At 36.7% G+C, this 24,609-nt stretch overlaps 1 protein-coding gene across 2 annotated transcripts in view; it reads right to left on the reverse strand.

The window, feature by feature from the left end:
• Positions 1-24,609, reverse strand: part of MAPK10 (mitogen-activated protein kinase 10) — a 327,652-nt gene that overhangs the window by 142,626 nt on the left and 160,417 nt on the right. The window contains exon 4 of one of the 2 annotated variants that reach the window (XM_064584738.1): positions 5,024-5,193. In XM_064584738.1, coding sequence (XP_064440808.1) covers positions 5,024-5,193 — 170 coding nt within the window. Of the gene's footprint in view, positions 1-5,023; positions 5,194-24,609 lie in introns of those variants that run through there. The other variant, XM_064584737.1, reaches the window with a different exon arrangement.

Raw genomic sequence — 24,609 nt, forward strand, 5'->3', positions numbered from 1 at the left:
CAGGGTACATACCTCAATATCATAAAAGCCATCTATGAAAAACCTACAGCGAATATCATTCTGAATGGGGAAAAATTGAGAGCTTTCCCCCTAAGGTCAGGAACACGGCAGGGATGTCCTCTATCAGCACTGCTATTCAACATAGTATTAGAAGTCCTAGCCACAGCAATCAGACAACAAAAAGAAATAAAACGCATCCAAATCGGCAAAGAAGAAGTCAAACTCTCACTCTTTGCAGATGATATGATACTTTATGTGGAAAACCCAAAAGACTCCACCCCAAAACTGCTAGAACTCATACAGGAATTCAGTCAAGTGGCAGGATATAAAATCAATGCACAGAAGTCAGTGGCATTCCTATACACCAACAACAAGACAGAAGACAGAGAAATTAAGGAGTCGATCCCTTTTACAATTGCACCCAAAACCATAAGATACCTAGGAATAAATCTAACCAAAGAGGCAAAGAATCTGTACTGAGAAAACTATAAAATACTCATGAAAGAAATTGAGGAAGACACAAAGAAATGGAAAAACGTTCCATGCTCATGGATTGGAAGAACAAATATCATGAAGATGTCAATGCTACCTAGAGCAATCTACACATTTGATGCAATCCCTATCAAAATACCATCCACTTTTTTCAAAGAAATGGAACAAATAATCCTAAAATTTGTATGGAACCAGAAAAGACCCCAAATAGCCAGAGGAATGTTGAAAAAGAAAAGCAAAGCTGGTGGCATCACAATTCCGGACTTCCAGCTCTATTACAAAGCTGTCATCATCAAGACAATATGGTACTGGCACAAAGACAGACACATAGATCAACGGAACAGAATAGAGAGCCCAGAAATGGACCCTCAACTCTATGGTCAACTAATCTTCGACAAAGCAGGAAAGAATGTCCAATGGAAAAAAGACAGTCTCTTCAATAAATGGTGTTGGGAAAATTGGACAGCCACATGCAGAAGAATGAAACTGGACCATTTCCTTACACCACACAAAAATAGACTCAAAATGGTTGAAAGACCTAAATGTGAGGCAGGAGTCCATCAAAATCCTAAAGGAGATCACAGGCAGCAACCTCTTTGACCTCAGCCGCAGCAACTTCTTCCTAGAAACATCACCAAAGGCAAGGGAAGCAAGGGCAAAAATGAACTATTGGGACTTCATCAAGATAAAAAGCTTTTGCACAGCAAAAGAAACAGTCAACAAAACCAAAAGACAACCGACAGAATGGGAGAAGATATTTGCAAATGATATGTCAGATAAAGGGCTAGTATCCAAAACCTATAAAGAACTTATCAAACTCAACACCCAAAGAACAAATGATCCAATCAAGAAATGGGCAGAAGACATGAACAAACGTTTCTCCAAAGAAGACATCCAAATGGCCAACAGACATATGAAAAAGTGCTCAACATCACTTGGCATCAGGGAAATCCAAATCAAAACCTCAATGAGATACCACCTCACACCAGTCAGAATGGCTAAAATTAACAAGTCAGGAAATGACAGATGTTGACAGGGATGTGGAGAAAGGGGAACCTTCCTACACTGTTGGTGGGAATGCAACTGGTGCAGCCACTCTGGAAAACAGTATGGAGGTTCCTCAAAAAGTCGAAAATAGAGCTATCATACGATCCAGCAATTGCACTACTGGGTATTTACCCCAAAGATACAAATGTAGGAATCCAAAGGGGTACGTACACCCCGATGTTTATAGCAGCAATGTCCACAATAGCCAAGCTGTGGAAACAGCCCAGATGTCCATCGACAGATGAATGGATAAAGAAGATGTGGTATACATATATAATGGAATATTATTCAGCCATCAAAGAGAATGTAATCTTGCCATTTGTAACGATGTGGATGGAACTGGAGGGTATTATGCTGAGTGAAATAAGCCAATTAGAGAAAGACATGTATCACATGACCTCATTGATATGAGGACTTCCTAATCTCAGGAAACAAACTGAGGGTTGCTGGAGTGGTGGGGGATGGGAGAGATGGGCTGGCTGGGTGATAGACATTGGGGAGGGTATGTGCTATGGTGAGCACTGTGAATTGTGCAAGACTGTTGAATCACAGACCTATACCTCTGAAACAAATAATACATTATATGTTAAAAAAAAAAAGAAGAAGAAAATAGCAGGAGGGGAAGAATGAAGGGGGGGAAATCGGAGGGGGAGATGAACCATGAGAGACTATGGACTCTGAGAAACAAACTGAGGGTTCTAGAGGGGTGAGGGTTTGGGGATGGGTTAGCCTGGTGATGGGTATTAAAGAGGGCACGTTCTGCATGGAGCACTGGGTGTTTACGCAAACAATGAATCATGGAACACTACATCAAAAACTAATGATGTAATGTATGGTGGTTAACATAACATAATAACAAAAAAAAGTTGTAATGTGTGGTAATTAACATAACATAATAAAGTTTTTTAAAAAACAGTTATCAAAATGAAGTGAACCTTTAAAATTTATGTCCACACAAAAACCTGTACATGGATATTGAAAGCATCAAGATATTTATTTATAATTACTAAAACCTGGAATGAACCAAAATGTCCTAAAGTAGGTGAATGGATAAACTGTGGCATTACTAGACAATGAAATATTCAGTGATAAAAAGTAATGAGCTATCAATCTATGAAAAGACGTGCAAGAACCTTAAGTGCATATTACTAAGTGAAAAAAGCCAACTAAAAAGGCTACATTATATCCAACAATATAGCATACTGGAAAAGGCAAATCTATGGAACCAATAATGGGGCACCTGGGTGGCTCAGTCAGTTAAGTGTCTGCCTTGAGCTTGGGTCATGATCTCCATGTCCTGGAATAGAGTCCTGCCTCAGGCTCCCTGGTGAGCGGGAAGTCTGCTTCTCCTTCTCCCTCTGCTCCTCCCCACTGCTCTTGTTCTCTCTCCCCACCCCCTCTCATAAATAAATAAATAAATAAATAAATATATAAATAAATAAATAAAAGTAATCTTTAAAATCTATGGAAACAGTAAAAAGATCAATGGTTGGGGCGCCTGGGTGGCTCAGTTGGTTAAGCGACTGCCTTCGACTCAGGTCATGATCCCGGAGTCCCGGGATCGAGTCCCGCATCGGGCTACCTGCTAGGCAGGGAGTCTGCTTCTCCCTCTCCTGCTCCCCCCTCTTGTGCTCTTTCTCTCACTCTCTCTCTCAAATAAATAAATCTTTAAAAAAAAAAAGATCAATGGTTGCCAGGATTTGGGAGTAAGAGGAGGGATGAACATGTCGAGTATAGAGGATTTTTAGGGCAGTAGAAATACTCTGTATGATACTATAATAATGGATACATATCATTTTACATTTGTCTAAATCCACAGAAAGTACAACACCAAGAATAAATCGTAAGGTAAACTCTGGGCTTTGGTAATTATGCTGTATCAATGTAGGTTCATCATTTATAATAAATGTACCACTTTTGTGGGGGATGTTGATGATGGGGGAGGCTATGCATGTGTGGAGGTAGGAGGAATATAGAGGAATACGGAAAACCTCTGTACCTTCCTCTCAATATTGCTGTGAACCATTTTGCTCTAAAAAAAAACTCTTAGAAAGATAAAAAATGAAATGAACCAGACTTTAAACTTTTTTATGAAATATAAAATGAAAGTTAAAAAAAATAATGAGCACTACCACTACCACATTGCTATCATCAAATTACATTGTATCAAATGAATGAAAAAAAGTTGTAAATAAAATGTTTTTAAATAATGTTTATTTCACCTTTAGCTCATCCTTTAAAAGTGTTCATGTTTCTAAATGGACATTACTAATGTAGCAGTAATTTATATAATAAATAAATATATTGAACTAAGTAAATATCTTCTATAAGTAAATATACAGATTTATGATGCAGGTGCTAAATTTTCACTTATAGGTATGAGTCATCAAGTTGAAAATTATTATGCTAATAAGTTCATACTAAATACATTTGGTGGTTACACTGCAAGTTAAAACTACATAAAATAAATGCTTATCAATTTGATATCATCATTTTTGCAAGAATTTTATGACAGGTAATCAGGTTTTGATTTGTCATCATTTCAAATTGCCACTCAAAAATGTCATAAACTAATGGTTACTAAGGGAGCCCAGAATCTTTCCATTTTGGAAACATACAACAGACATTTTTAAATACCACTTTTTCTAAAAGGTAACTGAATTTTAAATATTGATCTTTAAAAGTGACAGGAACATTTGAGATATCATTTATACTTCCTTAGAGTGCAGGGAATTCTATTTGCTTGTTATCTTAACACATATCCCCTCATTTCTTGCTGTGAAAACATCCAAATACAATTTTCTAAATGTATTAGCAACAGCTAGAAAACCTCTGGTTTTGTTTCTCCATGGTTGTTGTGTAATGGACATTTTTGGTGAGTAGAAAGACTAGTCACCAGCAAAAGTTGTACATGTTTTTAGTAAATGGGTAATGAATTACAAATAATGCTCGAAATTTTATTTTTCTTTGATAGAAAGTATTCTTCCCATCTCAAATCATGCTATTTATTTATGTTTGTGTGTGTATTTGTGGCTAGTTGACATACACAGCATTATTCCTTTTAAAAATGCAAGTGAAATAAGTCAGAGAAAGATAAATACCATATGATTCTACTCACATGTGGAATCTAAAAAGCAAAACAAAGAAACAAACAACCACAAACCAGATTCTTAAATACAGAGAACAAACGGGTAGTTGTCAGAGGGGAGAGGTGGGTGGGGGGAATGGGTGAAATAGATAAAGGGGATTAAAAGTACAAACTTCCAGTTATAAAATAAAGAAGTCACAGAGATGAAAAGTACAACATAGGAAATAGGGTGAATAGATTGTAATAACATTTGGTGACGGATGGTAACTACACTTATCACGATGAGCAGAGTAATGTACAGAATTGTTGAATATGTTGTAGACCTGAAACTAATAAAACACTGTATGCTAATTATACTTCAATAAATAAATAAATATATATATATATTCCACTTACCAAACTATTCCCTGAGCCCCAGAGCCAATAGGCTTCAAATTCTGGTAGCGCTTGAGAACTGTGAAGGTTGAGTCTCCGACTTCCACACTATAGAATTGGTTGTCAACTTTGCTTTTGCTCATGTTGTAATGTTTGGCAATATATGACACATCCACTTGTTTATCAAATCCCTGCAAAAAGAACAACAATAACATGAGAAAGCAAACAACCAGAATGATAGCAAGATATAGAAAAGCCTGTTCTTTTAATGATTACTAATTCATAGTCATCTATTATCATTATATAAATGTATTTCATATAAAAAAGTATGTATTAATCCATGTAAGATAATCTAGAGTAAAAGAACTCAGAAAAATACATAGAAAAATTTGTTTTCAGTATTAAAACTATTAATAATAAAATAATCTTACATTAGATCTACATAATCTTTTCTGAAATGTTTCATTAAAACCATTTAATTATTTATGAAGCAAATATCTACCAAACATACTGGACCCATTGACTATGCTAGAAACTTCAGAAGTGATTCCTGATCATCCATTATAACAGCCAAATGAGAAAGGATAAGAGATTTTATTTATATCCCTTTCTCAGAAAGAAATGAGATACAAAATAATGTGTAGTTTTAATTTTTAATTAGGTAAATTTGAATTCAATAGTGTTGACTTCATTTGTTCTCAATAATACCAAAAATGGTAGTATCTTACATTAAACATTGAACAATTTTAGCCCAATATTATTCTAAAATGTCACATGACATCTTTTCATTCTTTGCAAGCTTAGATTTAAATATCTTGATTGTGTATCTTTTATATTTAAGAGAAGTTCTTCTACCTATTATATTTAGCAATTGAAGAATCTGTCCTTAAAATTTTGAATCATGATTTATGAATATATGTAATGTAAATATCCATTATCCATGATTATACAAACAAATAAACTTATATCGCATTTTGTGACATTAAATAGTTTCAACTCTCTAGCTAGAAAGGACCTTATAGAATATTGTCTAGCCTGTTTCTTGTGGCACACCCTGGTGGATGCCTACCCAACAGTCATTCCCTCTCCTTTTTGCTGATTTTGCTCAGGTTTTGAGCATTCTCATGTTCTGTGGGTTCATTCCCAATCCCCAAAATTGAAAATGGAATAGTCTAAATCAATGGTTCTCTTTAGAAGTGGCACTAACTCTTTCTAGACATCTGGGAGATTTGTGGGCATGTTTTGGTATACCATACGGTAGGAGATGTGGCTTGTATTTAGTTGGCTTATCAAACAATGCTGGTTGTCCTGCAATGAGTGGGACATTCATGAATAATTTCTTACACAATGAATAATTTCTTACGTAACTCACGACTTTTGAGTTATGCCAAAGGTTTAATTAGTAAACAAAAGAAAACAAAAACCCTGCCTTTAGTGTTCTGAGTCCAGAATCTAAACTAAAGGATCTTTGTATGGTTTTAATACACATTGACTTCTGAAAATCTGATTCTCACATAATTTGAAAGAAGATTTAGACCTCCTTTGGCTCTGAACCTCTGGTTGGTCATAAAACCACTGTCCTTAGAAATTTTTGGCATTTCATTTCTAAATAATAATACTTAAAAAAAAAAAACTGAAATAGAAGTACAAACTAATTTGTCCCTACATGCTCTTGGAAAGGGAACCAGGCAGCACCAAGTAATATAAACAAGGAGAGTATAGTGGGTACTATATGGATGTGAGTGGCAAAACCTATGAATCTAGTGCAAGGACCTTATGACAGACTTAAAGCGGAAGGCACATGACCGGCACCAGCCTATGACTAGAAGACTTATGGTGGCAGCAATCCAGTACAAATATACACAGACCTCAAAGAACAGAATGGACTAAAGATGAGGAATATAGGTTGTTTGGACAGAAGACTGAAAATTCAGGTAATTTATGAGTACAATGAGGAGAGGTCTGAAATCCAGGAGATAGTCGGAAAGCATGGAACACGAAATTAAACAAGATTATCAAAAAACAGGATTGGGGTGCCTGGGTGGCACAATCGGTTGAGCATTGGATTCTTGGTTTCTGCTGAGGTCGTGATCTCAGGGTAGAGAGATTGAGCCCCACCTAGGGCTCCAAGCTCAATGGAGTCCACTTCAGACTCCTTCGGCCCTTCCCCCACCATGCACATGCTCTCTTTCTCTCTCTCAAAATAAAATATATAATCTTAAAAAACAAACAAACAAAAACACAAAAAAAACAGGGCATCGTAAATCTATTCAGGGAGACTATAACAGGATTTAGAATTTAAACAATGAGTGTGGACTACAGCAGAAACAAGAACATTAGTATTAAACAATCCTTGATTTCAAGCACAGAATCAGGAACTTCTCTCCACGCCACAGTCCATTTCTACTCTAGGCTTTTTTGGTGTATCAGCAGTCTAACCCTATTAAAAAGTCCTTTTTTTTTTCTTCCTAACTTTGAAAGGTAAAAAAGTAACTGAAAAATTTAATAAATATAAAAACAACAAACAAACAAAAGTAACTGGAGCTAGACTACCAATGAATTCATTGCCAAGGTTAATTTGGTATGGATGAAGTGCCTGACTTCATTTGCCGTGTTCTAATCCTTTTTTACATCCCTTAATGTTCTCATTTCTGACCACCCACAAAATTCTTAGCACACACTAGCTTAATCAAACCTACATAATCCACTTCTCGTTCCCCCACTTATTCTCTTCACCTCTGAAATGCCACCTGTTTCAACTGCATATACATACCAAACATACATGATATTTTATGTTCCAGACCCCTGATTTCATGCTGTATCTTGGTACCACCCTACTCCTTCAGACTTGCCTGTGGCTTTTCTAGCTGTGGTCTCAGTCTTCATACTATACTTGAATCTACTAGGCTGGCCCTCCTCTTCCAACATTTTAATGTATATTCAGAGAAATCAAGGGAATTTAACAATTCACGCAACCTCTTTTTCAGACTAACCCTAAGAGATATTCTACTCAACATTTACAATCATTTAATCTAACAAATACTGATAATATACATATTATGTGCCAGATGCTGGGTTTGGCACTGGAGATACAAGAAAAAGATAAGGTCTCTGTCTAGATGGAGGCAGTCAAGTAAACAAGTAGTTAAAATATGGATGATATATTCTATAGTAGAATAAAGAAAAGGTGCTGGAAGCAAAAAGGAATAGCAACCAATTGCTTGCATTCATTCATTTTAAATTAATTCATTTACTATGTATAAAACAACTACTAGCTGCCAACTGACAGGTATAAAATTGGTAATGTTTGAGAGGAGGCTTGATCAGTGTTTTCTCTGGCTAACAGTATCCCTGGACCTCCCCTCTAACTGGTTCTCAAGTGTAAATGTACACCTGGAGCACCTGAGGAGTTTGACAAAAGGCAAATCATTATCACACCACCCTGGAGATTAGGATTTAGGCCATCATCATAGGCCCTGATGATCTGAAGATTACTAGTCAAACCAGGTAATTCTGACTTGAGGATTTGAGAATCTGACTTTGAGAAAGTCAGCATTAAAGCAATCATTCTCATGGTGTGCTTCCTGGAGCATCAGCATCACCAGGAAACCCGTTAGAAATGCAGATGCTCACTCCCATCCCAAACCTATTGAATCAGAAACTCTGTGGGTAAGGACAACAATCTGTTTCAATAAGCCCTCTAAGTATGCTGATGTGTGTTGAGAACCGTACCATAGAGGGGAAGGATCACCTGAAGGCTGTGAAATGGAACTTACACCTCTGCCTGACATATTTGAAAAGTAAAATGATTATTTCTGCAAATACATCAGGAACACATTTTGTGTCTTTATGGATTGCCAAATTCCATTGGTCATGGCACACCCAAAGTGGAAACCAGAGTCCTAGTTAGGATAAGGATTACCCCTCACCTCAGATTCAAGTATTTGAAAGAGCCCCACTGCCCCAGACTCAAGGACTTACAAAGTCTCGGTACTGAGACAGGTTAACAGTTGGCCAAGTGCTTTAATGGAGTAAGTATATCATTGCATCTCAGCAATTGTTCACACTGCTGAGCAGTGCCCAGTAATTTTTGTCAGTGCATATCTATAACAGAACTTTTCATACAATTGGGGGGGGAAGCTATATATATGGACTTGGTAGTTTGATAGAAATGGTTAAAACAATCATAGAGTTTATACCAGCAGGAAACTTTCAGTAAGAGGAGAATTCCCAGTCAAAAAGTAACAAATAAAAAAACTATTCAAATAAAATATCTAATGACTTGACACATTTTCTAAAATAAAAATTACTAGTGATCTTTTATCTCCATTTTAAAAGCATATAATTTCTCACAATAACATTGAAATTATCATTATAAAGTTTGCAAATTCACACATACATACACACACACATACACACACACACACACAAATTTCTCTTCAAGTATCCTCTTTATACCTAGCTTTGAATGTAACTTTATGTAAAGTCTAAAAGTTAGAAAACACATCCTTGATAGTACCTCACATAATTGGGAAAAGGCTATTTTATTTTATTTTTTTTTACTTATTTATTTTTGAGAGGAAGAGAGAGGGAGAGAGCATGAGTGGGGCAGGGAGAGGCAGAGGGAGAGGGAGAGAGAGAATTCCAAGCAGTATCTACGCCTAGTGTGGAGCCCAATGTGGGGCTTGATCTTATGACCCTGAGATCATGACCTGAGGCAAAATCAAGAGCTGGATGCTTAACTGACTGAGCCACCCAAGCGCCCCATGGGAAAAGGCTATTTTAATCATTAAACAGTAAGACACAGAGAGAATAGCACTGGAAATTTTCTTGGATTGATGTTGTAACCAAAAATTTGATAGCAAATATGTTGTGTTGAAAAGCTTCCCCCAGATCTCATCTGTGCCCCAAGCTTACAAATCCAAACTGAATTTCAAAAAGCTCAAGACATATTTAATATAGTATATTTTATCCTCAATTTCCATGTAGTCTGCCTTGTTATGATTATGAAGTTCAAATATAAACTTTTCCCTATAAAATGTTCCTATGAAAGTATGTCATTAAGTATACGATAAAAAAGGGCACCTGGGTGGCTCAGTCGTTAAGCGTCTGCCTTCGGCTCAAGCCATAATCCCAGGGTCCTGGGATCGAGCCCCACATCAGGCTCCCTGCTCCACGGGAAGCCTGCTTCTCCTTCTCCCACTCCCCCTGTTTGTGTTCCCTCTCTCCCTGTGTCTCTCTCTGTCAAATAAATAAATAAAATCTTGTAAAAAAAAAAAGTATACTATAAAAAAATTATCAATGCTAAAAAGATTTTTCTCCAGTTATATGTTTTAGCATATTTTTAGTTTAGGTCACAGAATTGATGAGCTGAACCCAAAAAGGGAAGAACCAAACTTTCACATTGGGAGGGCATGACTGGCCAATAGTGTGAGGTAGAGATTCTGAAGTTTTAAAATGGATCAGAACTACCTGAGGAGCTTGTAAAAAAAATAGATTGCCGAGCCCCACTGAAAAGTTTCTGATTCAATAGGACTAGGGTAAGGCCAAGAGTTCATATTTCTAACAAGTTCTACACTTAGAGAAGCACTATTTTAGAAAATAGTAGATGTAAGAGACAGGAGACATCACCATTTAAAGAGAGCTAGTTGGAGAGGCAAAAACTGGAAACAATGCAGGTCAAAACAAGTAAACAAAAGATGTGGAATCGAAAATTTCACAGTGGCTTTCTTTGGTATCAGCACCTCATTAGCTGGCCCAGACGTCATATTCCCAGGGGAGTGTTTCCCCTCTCATAGACATAATATAGTATCCAACTAACGTTCTCTCAATTAGCTCATGAAAATAAACATTCCATCATCAATTTATATTGAATTTATACTAAAACCCAAAGGTATTCATAAATGCTCACCAAAATAGAAAGTCTCTTTCCAGAGAAGAAATTATGTTAATTATAAATAAGTAATATTATATTAAAAAATTATAAATCACCACAGTGGTAACTTATGAAAATCAATATGGTTCAAAATAATTATAAGTTTGTAACAGTCTATTCCATTATTGATTCACATTATTTTTTAAAATAACTCATTCCTCCACTGAATATTAATCTCGTGTTTAAATGAATCAATAATTATTTCTATGTGGATATAAGAGAATTTTTTTATGCAAAAATTCAAAACAAACCAATTTCCTCCCTGTCCCCCATCTGCCAAAAAGTTTTAAAGCTAAATTAAAAGAAGCCGTTATTGCTGCTGGCAGCTTGGTAGACAGTTTGTTAGAGAGGAAGTCTGGATATAATCTGTTCTGGGAAAAGACTTCATGTTCTGCAGACCGGTAAGAAAGGGCTTTGTGTGATGAGTCCCCACCACCAGTTAGCTGCTAGCCTATAGCTATGGAATTTCAAGAAGAACAACATCCTACATTATTGATCTTATCCTGTAGGTGTCCAAAACCTTGATTGCATTATTCTCAAATTTAATAAGCTATATGCCACAAGTACTCCCTCTCCATTTTCATTTGTGCATGACTGTCCTATGTTACTGCTAGTTAGTCCCTGAGCAGGAGACATTAAGGTTTAGAAAGAGGTTAAGCTTCCTTAGTTACTCTTGAATGAAATAGCTGAAAATAGCACCAAGCCTGGATTAGTTCTGTACGTAACAGCTGTAAAACCTTGAGCAAGTCATTTTATTCTTTCATTCATTATTTATATTCTGATTTGTGCAGAACACCATCAAAGATACGGGAACAATAAAACCATTAAATCCAGGTTTAGGAACAGATCTCAAATAAAGCAGGCTGGGAGATGACAGTTTTACCAGAAGGCTTAAGTTATGAATATCTATTGCCTTGAGCACAAAACAGTGTCATTCTTCCAAGATGAAAGAAAAAAATAATGACAACAACAACAAAACACAATGAGTGGCAAGTTTTGATACATTAATCTCATAGAATATATCATACCAGTTCACAGGAAAGATAAAGTTTCTCTAGCACTTAACTTCAGGAAGAATATATTCAATAGTTCTTTATATAATAAATCTGGGAATCAAACATCAGGCAGTAGGTATAATATTTTTCATCAAAGACATAAAAATATATTTCATATGATTTATATGACATCAGCTCTCAATAATTCAAGGGGAAAAAGAAAGGTGAAGCAGTCTTAATTGTTTACTTACTAAAGGTGAACTTTGTATTCTGTTAAATACTGTATTTAACACTGACTACAGGTGAGGAAAGTGGCATACAGAGCTGTTAACTGGCTCACAGTCTTGGAACCATTAATTAGCGATGTCACTTAATATAAATTGAAGTTTATTCAACTCCAAAACATGTGCTTTTTTTTTTTTACTAAACCATTCACTAGGTCAGCTAAAGTCATTTAGAACAATAATATGGTTTTCTTACGATAAGGTGAGCTATAGGAATAGGGCTTAGAAAAAGCAAGAGAAATGAATTAATAGAATCCCCTTCTCTTGGGGGGGGGGGCGGAGCAAGATGGCGGAGGAGTAGGAGACCTGGATTTCGTCTCCTCTCAGGAATTCAGCTGGATAGGGATCAAACCATTCTGAACACCTACAAACTCAACAGGAGATCGAAGAAAAGAAGAGCAACAACTCTCTCATCAGAAAAGCGACCACTTTCTGGAAGGTAGGACGTGTGGAGAAGTGAATCCGCGGAGATATTCGGGAGGATAGATGGCGGGGGAGGGGCCTCCGTGGGCCACTTCTGGCAAGTGATAGAACCACGGAGCACAAAATCGGAACTTTTAAAAGTCTGCTCCGCTGAGGGACGTCACTCTGGTGGCTAAGCGGGGGGTGGAACCCTCCGGGACAGTGTGGTCTCAGGACCCTCGGGGTCACAGAAAGACCGGGGGTGCCTGAGTGTGGCAGAGCTCCCAGGTAACGGAGCAGGGAAGCCGGCTGCAGAGGCGGAGCCCAGGCGCGGGCTCTCAGCTCGGGGTGGCCATAAACCGTGATCCGCGGCACAGTCGGGCCCCTGCTCCTCCAGCAGGGACCCAACAAGCGGCAGGTCCGGGGAGACTCACCTTCCTCCCCCGGGAAGAGCCGCGCGGGAGTGCACCGCAGGGATCTGCTGGGTTTGGAGACTCCACCCGGGGTCGGGTGCCGGAGATAGAAACGCGCGGTCACAGGCCAGGTGAGCACGGAGTGCGGCCGGAGACCGGGGAGACGGGAGTGACTGACGGCTTTTCTCTGGGGGCGCACTGAGAAGCGGGGCCCCGAATTCTCGGCTCCTCCGGGGCGGAGATTGGGAGGCCGCCATTTTCACTCTCCACCTCCAAAGCTGTACGGAAAGCTCCTGGGGAACAAAAGCCCCGGAGAGCAAACCTGAACAGATTACTTAGCCGGGAGGGGGCAAGGGCGGGGCAATTCCGCCTCCGGCAGAGACATTTGGAAACCACGGCAACAGGCCCCTCCCCAGAAGATCAGCGAGAACAGCCAGCCAAGACCAAGTTTACCGATCAATGAGAACGGCAGAACTCCAGCGCTAGGGGAATACTGCACATAGAATTCATGGATTTTTTACCATGATTCTTTAGTCTTTCAAAGTTAATTTTTTTTAACTGTCTTTTTTTTTTTGAATTTTTCTTTTTCCCTTTTTCAACCAACATCTTATCAATCCTTTTTTTAAAAAAAACATTTTTATTTTTCATTTTTAGAGTCATATTCTATCTCTTCATAGTAATTACCCATATTTTTGGCTTATATATATAAGTTGTTCTCTCTTTAAAATTTTGAGATAGTTTCTTCTAACAGATTAAAATATACCTTAAATCTCTAGTATATGGTGTTTTCTATTCCCCTGCCTGATCACATTCTCTCCCTTTTTTTTTCTTTTTTCTTTTTTTAAATCCTCTTCTTTCTTTTTTCAAACAACTTCTTATCAATTCCTTTTATAAAATTTTTTATAATTTCCATCTTTACAGTCATATTCCATCCCTTCATCATATCAACCCTTATTTTTGTACATATATAAGTTTTTCTTTCTTTAAAATTTTGGGAGGCACTTTCTTCTAAAAGACCAAAATACACCCAAATCTAGTGTGTGGCACTGATCTATATACCAGCCTGATCATATTTGATCACATTCCGGTTTTTTTTTGTTGTTGTTGTTTTGTTTTGTTTGTTTTTGTTTTTATCTTTTTCTTTTTCTTTTTTTTCTTTTTCTTTTTTCTCTCTTTCCGTTTCTTGTTCCACTGCTTTAGGTCTTTTCTGATTTGTTTAGAGTATATTTTCTGGGGACATTGTTACTCTGCTAGCATTTTGTTCTCTCATTAATCTATTCTCCTCTACACAAAATGACAAGATGGAAAAAATCACCTCAACAAAAAGAACAAGAGGTAGTACCGACTGCCAGGGACCTACTGAATACGGACATTAGTATGATGTCAGATCTAGAGTTCAGAATCATCACTTTAAAGATACTAGCTGGGCTTGAAAAAAATATGGAAGTTATTAGAGAAACCCTCTCTGGAGAAGTAAAAGAACTAAAATCCAACCAAGTAGAAATCAAAAAGGCTATTAATGAGGTGCAATCAAAAATGGGGGCGCTAACTGCTAGAATAAATGAGGCAGAAGAGAGAATCAGTAATATAGAAGATGAAATGATGGAAAATAAAGAAGCTGAGAAAAAGAGAGATAAACAACTACTGGATAACAAGGGCAGAATTCGAGAGATAAGCGATACCATAAGACGAAACAACATTAGAATAATTGGGATCCGAGAAGAAGAAGAAAGAGAGAGAGGGGCAGAAGGTATAATGGAGCAAATTATAGCAGAGAACTTCCCTAATTTGGGGAAGGAAACAGGCATGAAAATCCAGGAAGCACAGAGAACCCCTCTCAAAATCAATAAAAATAGGTCAACACCCTGACATCTAATAGTAAAACTTACGAGTCTCAGAGACAAAGAGAAAATCCTAAAAGCAGCTCAGGACAAGATATCCATAACCTACAACAGTAGAAACATTAGATTGGCAACAGACCTATCCACAGAGACCTGGCAGGCCAGAAAGGAATGGCAGGATATATTCAGAGCACTAAATGAGAAAAATATGCAGCCAAGAATACTATATCCAGCTAGGCTGTCATTGAAAATTGAAGGAGAGATAAAAAGCTTCCAGGACAAACAAAAACTAAAGGGATTTGCAAACACAAAACCAGCCCTACAGGAAATCTTGAAAGGGGTCCTCTAAGCAAAGAGAGAGCCTAAAGGCAACATAGACCAGAAAGGAACACAGACAATATATGGTAACAGTCACCTTACACGCAATACAATGGCACTAAATTCCTATCTTTCAATAGTTACCCTGAATGTAAATGGGCTAAATGCCCCAATCAAAAGACACAGGCCATCAGACTGGATTAAAAAACAAGACCCATCGATATGCTGTCTGCAAGAGACTCATTTTAGACCCAAAGACACCCCCAGATTGAAAGTGAGGGGGTGGAAAACCATTTACCATGCTAATGGGCACCAAAAGAAAGCTGGGGTGGCAATCCTTATATCAGACAATTTAGATTTTAAACCAAAGACTGTAATAAGAGATGAGGAAGGACACTATATCCTACTTAAAGGGTCTATCCAACAAGAAGATCTAACAATTGTAAATATCTATGCCCCTAACATGGGAGCAGCCAATTATATGGGCAATTAATAACAAAAGCAAAGAAACGCATCGATAACAATACAATAATAGTGGGGGACTTTAACATCCCCCTCACTGAAATGGACAGATCATCTAAGCAAAAGATCAACAAGGAAATAAAGACTTTAAATGACACACTGGACCAAATGGACTTCACAGACATATTCAGAACATTCCACCCCAAAGCAATGGAATACACATTCTTCTCTAGTGCCCATGGAACATTCTCCAGAATAGATCACATCCTAGGTCATAAATCAGGTCTCAACCGGTACCAAAAGATTGGGATCATTCCCTGCCTATTTTCAGACCACAATGCTTTGAAACTAGAACTCAATCACAAGAGGAAAGTCGGAAAGAACTCAAATACATGGAGGCTAAAGAGCATCCTACTGAAGAATGAATGGGTCAACCAGGAAATTAAAGAAGAATTAAAAAAATACATGGAAACCAATGAAAATGAAAACACAACTATTCAAAATCTTTGGGATGCAGCAAAGGCAGTCCTAAGAGGAAAGTATATAGCAATACAAGCCTTTCTCAAGAAACAAGAAAGGTCTCAAGTACACAACCTAACCCTACACCTCAAGGAGCTGGAGAAAGAACAGCAAATAAAGCCTAAACCCAGCAGGAGAAGAGAAATAATAAAGATCAGAGCAGAAATCAATGAAATAGAAACCAAAAGAACAGTAGAACAGATCAACGAAACTAGGAGCTGGTTCTTTGAAAGAATTAACAAGATTGATAAACCCCTGGCCAGACTTATCAAAAAGAAAAGAGAAATGACCCAAATCAACAAAATCATGAATGAAAGAGGAGAGATCACAACCAACACCAAAGAAATACAAACAATTATAAGAACATATTATGAGCAACTCTATGCCAGCAAATTAGATAACCTGGAAGAAATGGAGGCATTCCTAGAGATGTATCAACTACCAAAACTGAATCAGGATGAAATAGAAAACCTGAACAGACGTATAACCACTAAGGAAATTGAAGCAGTCATCAAAAATCTCCCCAAAAACAAAAGCCCAGGGCCAGATGGCTTCCCAGGGGAATTCTACCAAACATTTCAAGAAGAATTAATACCTATTCTTCTGAAACTGTTCCAAAAAATAGAAATGGAAGGAAAACTTCCAAACTCATTTTATGAGGCCAGCATTACCTTGATCCCAAAACCAGACAAAGACCCCATCAAAAAGGAGAATTACAGACCAATATCCCTGATGAACATGGATGCAAAAATTCTCACCAAAATACTAGCCAATAGGATCCAATAGTACATTAAAAGGATTATTCACCATGACCAAGTGGGATTTATCCCTGGGCTGCAAGGTTGGTTCAACATCTGCAAATCAATCAATGTGATACAATACATTAACAAAAGAAAGAACAAGAATCATATGATCCTCTCAATAGATGCAGAAAAAGCTTTTGACAAAGTACAGCATCCTTTCTTGATCAAAACTCTTCAGAGTATAGGGATAGAGGATACATACCTCAATATCATAAAAGCCATCTATGAAAAACTTACAGTGAATATCATTCTCAATGGGGAAAAATCTGAGAGCTTTCCCCCTAAGGTCAGGAATGCGGCAGGGGTGTCCACTATCACCACTGCTATTCAACATAGTATTGGAAGTCCTAGCAACAGCAATCAGACAACAAAAAGAAATAAAAGGCATCCAAATTGGCAAAGAAGAGGTCAAACTCTCACTCTTTGCAGATGATATGATACTTTATGTGGAAAACCCAAAAGACTCCACCCCAAAACTGCTAGAACTCATATAGGAATTCAGTCAAGTGGCAGGATATAAAATCAATGCACAGAAGTCAGTGGCATTCCTATACACCACCAACAAGACAGAAGACAGAGAAATTAAGGAGTCGATCCCATTTACAGTTGCACCCAAAACCATAAGATACCTAGGAATAAATCTAACCAAAGAGACAAAGGATCTGTACTCAGAAAACTATAAAATACTCATGAAAGAAATTGAGGAAGACACAAAGAAATGGAAAAACGTTCCATGCTCATGGATTGGAAGAAAAAATATTGTGAAGATGTCAATGCTACCTAGAGCAATCTACACATTCAATGCAATCCCCATCAAAATACCATCCACTTTTTTCAAAGAAATGGAACAAATAATCCTAAAATTTGTATGGAACCAGAAAAGACCCCAAATAGCCAGAGGAATGTTGAAAAAGAAAAGCAAAGCCGGCGACATCACAATTCCGGACTTCCAGCTCTATTACAAAGCTGTCATCATCAAGACAGCATGGTACTGGCACAAAAACAGACACATAGATCAATGGAACAGAATAGAGAGCCCAGAAATGGACCCTCAACTCTATGGTCAACTAATCTTCGACAAAGCAGGAAAGAATGTCCAATGGAAAAAAGACTGTCTCTTCAACAAATGGTGTCGGGAAAATTGGACAGCCACATGCAGAAGAATGAAACTGGACCATTTCCTTACACCACACACAAAAATAGACTCAAAATGGTTGAAAGACCTCAATGTGAGACAGGAGTCCATCAAAATCCTAAAGGAGAACACAGGCAGCAACCTCTTCGACCTCAGCCGCAGCAACTTCTTCCTAGAAACATCGCCAAAGGCAAGGGAAGCAAGGGCAAAAATGAACTATTGGGACTTCATCAAGATAAAAAGCTTTTGCAAAGCAAAGGAAACAGTCAACAAAACCAAGAGACAACTGACAGAATGGGAGAAGATATTTGCAAATGACATATCAGATAAAGGGCTAGTATCCAAAATCTATAAAGAACTCATCAAACTCAACACCCAAAGAATAAGTGATCCAATCAAGAAATGGGCAGAAGACATGAACAGACATTTTTCCAAAGAAGACATCCAAATGGCCAACAGACAAATGAAAAAGTGCTCAATATCGCTCGGCATCAGGGAAATCCAAATCAAAACCTCAATGAGATACCACCTCACACCAGTCAGAATGGCTAAAATTAACAAGTCAGGAAACGACAGATGTTGGCGGGGATGTGGAGAAAAGGGAACCCTCCTACACTGTTGGTGGGAATGCAAGCTGGTGCAGCCACTCTGGAAAACTGTATGGAGGTTCCTCAAAAAGTTGAAAATAGAGCTACCATATGACCCAGCAATTGCACTACTGGGTATTTACCCCAAAGATACAAAAGTCGGGATCCGAAGGGGTACGTGCACCCCGATGTTTATAGCAGCAATGTCCACAATAGCCAAACTGTGGAAAGAGCCAAGATGTCCATCGACAGATGAATGGATAAAGAAGATGTGGTATATATATACAATGGAATATTATGCAGCCATCAAAAGGAATGAAATCTTGCCATTTGCAACGACGTGGATGGAACTGGAGGGTATTATGTTGAGTGAAATAAGTCAAACAGAGAAAGACATGTATCATATGATCTCACTGATATGAGGAATTCTTAATCTCAGGAAACAAACAGGGTTGCTGGAATGGGGGGTGGGGTGGGAGGGATGGGGTGACTGGGTGATAGACACTGGGGAGGGTATGTGCTCTGGTAAGCGCTGTGAATTGTGCAAGACTGTTGAATCTCAGATCTGTACCTCTGAAACAAATAATGCAATATATGTTAAGAAAAAAAAAGAAGAAGAAAAAGAAGGTAGCAGGAAGGGAAGAATGAAGCGGGGGAAATCGGAGGGGTAGATGAACCATAAGAGACGATGGACTCTGAAAAACAAACTGAGGGTTCTAGAGGGGAGGGGGGTGGGAGGATGGGTTAGCCTGGTGGTGGGTATTGAGGAGGGCACATTCTGCATGGAGCACTGGGTGTTATGCACAAACAATGAATCATGGAACACTTCATCTAAAACTAATGATGTAATGTATGGGGATTAACATAAGAATAATAAAAAAAAAAGAATCCCCTTCTCTTACATTTATCAATTGACACAGCCCAGAGTTTGAACTTAACTGAACATTACGTAATTCAGGGTTGAAGTAGACAGTGTTGGTGAGGGAAAGCTGGACTTACAGAACAGTCTAGAAATTCAAAGGGTCTGACTTCATTCATTTGTTAAATATATACTGATCACCTACTGTATGGCAGGCACTATCGAAGATGTTATGGCTATAACATTGATCTATCTCAATAGGATAGCCAAGATAAATTCGCTACAAAATGCATCTCCAGAAAATAAACTGGTCAATCTGTTGGATATTATTTTAGTATCGTCATTTGGATACTGAAAAGTATCTGCCAAAAGTGATGATTGTGCTTTTGGCACAAATGATATTGAGCTATTCATTCTCATAGTTATGACCAGCATATTGATTTGCTTCCTGATGCTACTCCAAGACTGTCATAGAAAGGCAGCAGAAACTGTGCCTCCTATTCCATTTGTTATGGCAAAAAGGCATATGTTCAACCCATTTTAAATCTGACTCAAATTATTTACATGTGAGTTTTAAAGGAGGAGATTTAAGACAACAATACTTAAGGATATTGAGGACTCAATTTTGTTCTGTCAAGAGCATATTTTCTCCATTCTGTTTCTTAAAGCATTACTCCCTAAGGAGGATTACGTCCTGAAATGTATATGACTTTTATATTGGTTGCCCAGAGGTGGTTACTCTGTGGAATCAATGGCTTCTAACAAATCAATAATGAAGTAAAACTTTAGGACTTAAATTATGTTTAACCATTATTTTCAATGACGTGAGAAAGCACATAGCAGTAATCAATAAATAGAGCCGGCCTGGCTTCTGCCTCCTGTTACTTCCATGCGAAGGAAGAAAACCAGTGCTGCTTCAATGCCTACTAGGCACCAAGCTAGTATTAGGACGAGACACTGTGCTGGGTTATCATAAATCATTTCACGTAAGACTCCATATTCTTATTTTGCAATCGAGAAATCCTAGACTGAGAACTTCAGTAAAGGGCAAAAATACAGCTTTTGTCTAAGAATCCTGACTGTAAGGTCTTGGTTAAGCTTTTTACAATCTTACACTCAGTGTACTTATTTATGGAATTACAGCAATAATCTACTTTTCATTAGTGAAAAGGTTAAGTGAGAGAATCTATGTAAAGCTCTCAGTGTGGTATAAGCTTACAAAAAAGACCCTCAACAAAGTTTATTATTATTATTACTACTACTATAATTATTATTACTGAGAAGTTAGATGACATTTAAAGACACATAGCTAATTAGCAGTTTAAGAATGTTTTTAACAAAAAGCTGGCTTGAACTCTAGTGCCATCCCAAGACACTATGATATTGCTATACAGTTAATGTAGAACCAATGGGATTCAGAATAGTCAGGTGATAAAATATTTTTCTGTATTTTCGTTTGTGGCAAAAACCATATTTCATGAATATTCACGTACTCCACTACATTTCCCAGCCTTCCCCTGCAGTTCTGTTAGGGCCATGTGACGAGTTCTGGCCCATGAACCACAGTAGAAATAGCAGGTAGTTAGCTAAATGTAGGGGCTTTTAGGGAATGTGCCATCATAATCCATCTCTTTCCACACTCTGGTGTCTTAGTTGGCACAGCATAAGATGGCAGAAACCAAAATTCTTGAGTCACCCTTGCTAACCTGTACTAGACTTTGTATAAGAAGAAATAAACCTTTGCTCTGATAAGTCACTGAGACTTAAGGTCTATATTACTGCGGTATGTTTTTCATTCAACAAATATTGGTCTTACAATTGTGTCAGGCAATGTTCCAGGCACCAAGAATAGAAAGTTCCTGCCCTCAAAGAGCTTAATATTAAATTCTTCCTTATAGGATCAAACTTGGAATGCTGACTTCATTATCACAATGATCTAACCTACTAAACTAATCACACTGAAGTCTATATTTCTTATTTACCTATTTCCAGTTTGTCTACAATAAAGAAAAAAGATGTCTAAAACAGGCAATAATAAGTGATATTATAGAATTAAGACAGGAAAAATTTTCCAGGTTAATAAATAATAGTTCCTTTTTAAAGAAATTCTTTCTCAGGGTAGGAGTAAGAAGTTATATTCCCTCATAAGGAGAATAAAAAGTCATTTAGGAATCAAAATGTTTACAAGTTATCTAAATTTCACTGACTTATCAAAGATAGAGTTTATCAAATGATATATTTAAAAATGGACACTAGAACCCTGTTTTCATATATACAACAAAGAGCAGTATTCTTTTTTCTTGTATCTTTTTTTAAAATTTAAATTCAATTAATTAACATATAATGTATTATTTGTTTCAGGTGTATAGATAGGTCTGTGATTCATTAGTCTTATATAATACCCAGTACAATACCAGTTCCTAAATCAAATGATATTATGATTCTCTCATTGCACAATTACAAAAAGATCTAATCTAATCAGTACCTAAGTTTAGTAGTTCCGTGTTCTACAAAGTCTGGGTTTTCATCTCTTTGAATATGCACTTTTGTAACTGTCTTAACCTTTTTTGGAATGAGTTAGAGATGTATAGAATATATACAGACCAAATAAATATTCACATTTAGAGAAGATGAACAAAAGAAGAGTTGAATGACACATTCCAGATTAGAACTGGTTTTAGAACTCATGATCTAAGTTGACATTATTCTTCTTAACCTACTGAAAAATTCAGTCTTTGTTTATCATGCACCCCGACTTCAGATAATACCTGTACTGAAAAGCAAAATTATCACTTAATGCATTTTCCAAAGTCTCACATAGAATTAAAATAGTGCATTTAAGGAATTAGTTGATTACTTAAGAACACTATATAGATCAAAATAGAATCCACACATTGATGCTTTTCTTGCAGAGCATGATTTACCATGCACTGAAAACCACAGATAATCTGTGATATTTTATACCACAAATATTTTTAAAGATGTAGGTAATAACTTCATTTAATTTGATTAATACCTCAACCATAATTGAATTTATTGTACTAAGCTACATTTATATTTAGGTTAAGATCATTCAACAAGAAGTCAAGTTCAACCTTTTTGTGCCTCAAGCAAACCAAACACATACCCACAATCAACCAATACAGGAAAGTTCATCATTATAGAACCAAATCTTAGGACCTTTACATTTTTTTGTTAATCTTTGTATCATAACTGAATCGATTCATTAACTGAAATATTTAATAAATCATTAGAAAAAAAACCTGCCCAAGGTATAAGACACAAATATAACATTAAATTTACTCTTTTGAAATTTGTTGTAGCCATTGTCACGTGTGGGCATATGGAGAAAAACTATTATCAAACATTATGAAACATTCATTCATAAAAATAGGGTAGTTAGTTATCCTGATAGTATAGCTATCTTAGTGATTTCTTTCATAACTCAAGATGTACCATGTTTTTACAGTAATGTTTGCTATGTCTTTAATAATTTACCCATGGACAGTCCATGCACTAAAGCATATATGTTGAGATTTTTTTTAAATGTATGCAAAATTAAATGCAATGTATAAAAGCAAGTATAGAAGAAAGTCAGAGTTGGGCTTCCTCGAATAACAAACAGGAGACAAAACCCTTTAAAAGGAGAAACTTAGGTAAAAATTTTCTTTCCCTGTTACATGAAAAACTAAAATAATAAAGGAAAGGTTTATCAGTTAATATCTCAAAATCATAGCCATTCATTTACAAAATACCAAGAATTTCAAATATATCAATGCTTAATCTACTGATTCCCTTAAGCCATATTTATAGGAAGTCAGTGTCTAAGTCGGTATTTTGAGGTGGCAGAAAATCTCCCCCTAAAACTAAAATATACAAATAATGCCATTTATTTCACAGACCACCAAAAATTGTTTTCAGTTTCCCTTTTAGATTACACAGATTTTCCTTTGCCTTGCCCCATCAAAATATCTTTTCCTTTGTTGTTCTATTCCTCTAATGTTGGTATAAAATTCTTCTTTCCATCTAAGATGCCCATCCAATGAAGTGTAAAAATTTTAACGAGATAGTTTCATTGTCTTTGAAACAGAAACACCCTAGACCCATCAAATGAGATAAAGTTGAGCAAATCAAGTTATTTTAAATTCAGTATACCTTAAAAACAAAGAACTGTTTTTTTAAAAACCATATAACCCTAGCATCAGGTTTAATGATATTTTTTCAAATGTCCTAGGTACTGTGATCTGAACATATCACTTTAAACTCCTAACGATAGGTATTCTACAGTTGTAGAATTTATTTATTTTCAGGTTTATAGAAAGCTCTAAAAAGTGAATGCAGCCCATAAAGTATTTACTAACATCCTGAAATTTCTAAAGATCAAAAGAGGAAAACATCTGAACACTAGAAAATAATAAATCAGAAGTGATTGGGGATTCTTAAGTTTTCATCTATTTAGAACAGCCATCATCAGTGGCTAAGAAAATTATTACATGTATACATACAGTGCTTTTATTATCCAGACATTCGAGTGATAAAATAAAATTCAATTAACTAGTTAAGTCATCTATTAATAGTTTATGTCTATTTAAAAAAAACACTGTCTTAACTAGAAAAAAATTCAACATGCTTAGTCTTTGTTATCTTATCTAATAAGGTTTAAACCAAAAATAGTAAGAACTCAAAAGACACTGAAGAACAATTTGACAATAATAACTTCAAAATGAGACTATTTTTGTCATATCTTCAGTAATATTTTAGACTTTATATATCACAAACATCTACTGGAATTTATACAAAAGTGTTCTTTTTTCCTACTGGGGACCAAAAAGATCTTAGGCTTCTTTGCATTTAATCATAGTATGTCGGTTCTTGTTATATTTAACTGCTATTCGCTTCCGTTAAAACACTGTACACCAATAGATTTCAGAAAGTTCATAACGGGACTAGGGAAAAACCTTCTAGTATAATAGTTGAGATTTTCAACTCCAGAATAAAACATAATTGTATTACACCTTCGATAATTAATAGTGTTGTGAAGGTTAAATGAGGTA

The sequence above is a fragment of the Mirounga angustirostris genome, unplaced genomic scaffold (assembly GCF_029215605.1).
Source record: "Mirounga angustirostris isolate CCGP_5_RB_7025 unplaced genomic scaffold, mMirAng1.0.hap1 SCAF_2, whole genome shotgun sequence".
Lineage (NCBI taxonomy): Eukaryota > Metazoa > Chordata > Mammalia > Carnivora > Phocidae > Mirounga > Mirounga angustirostris.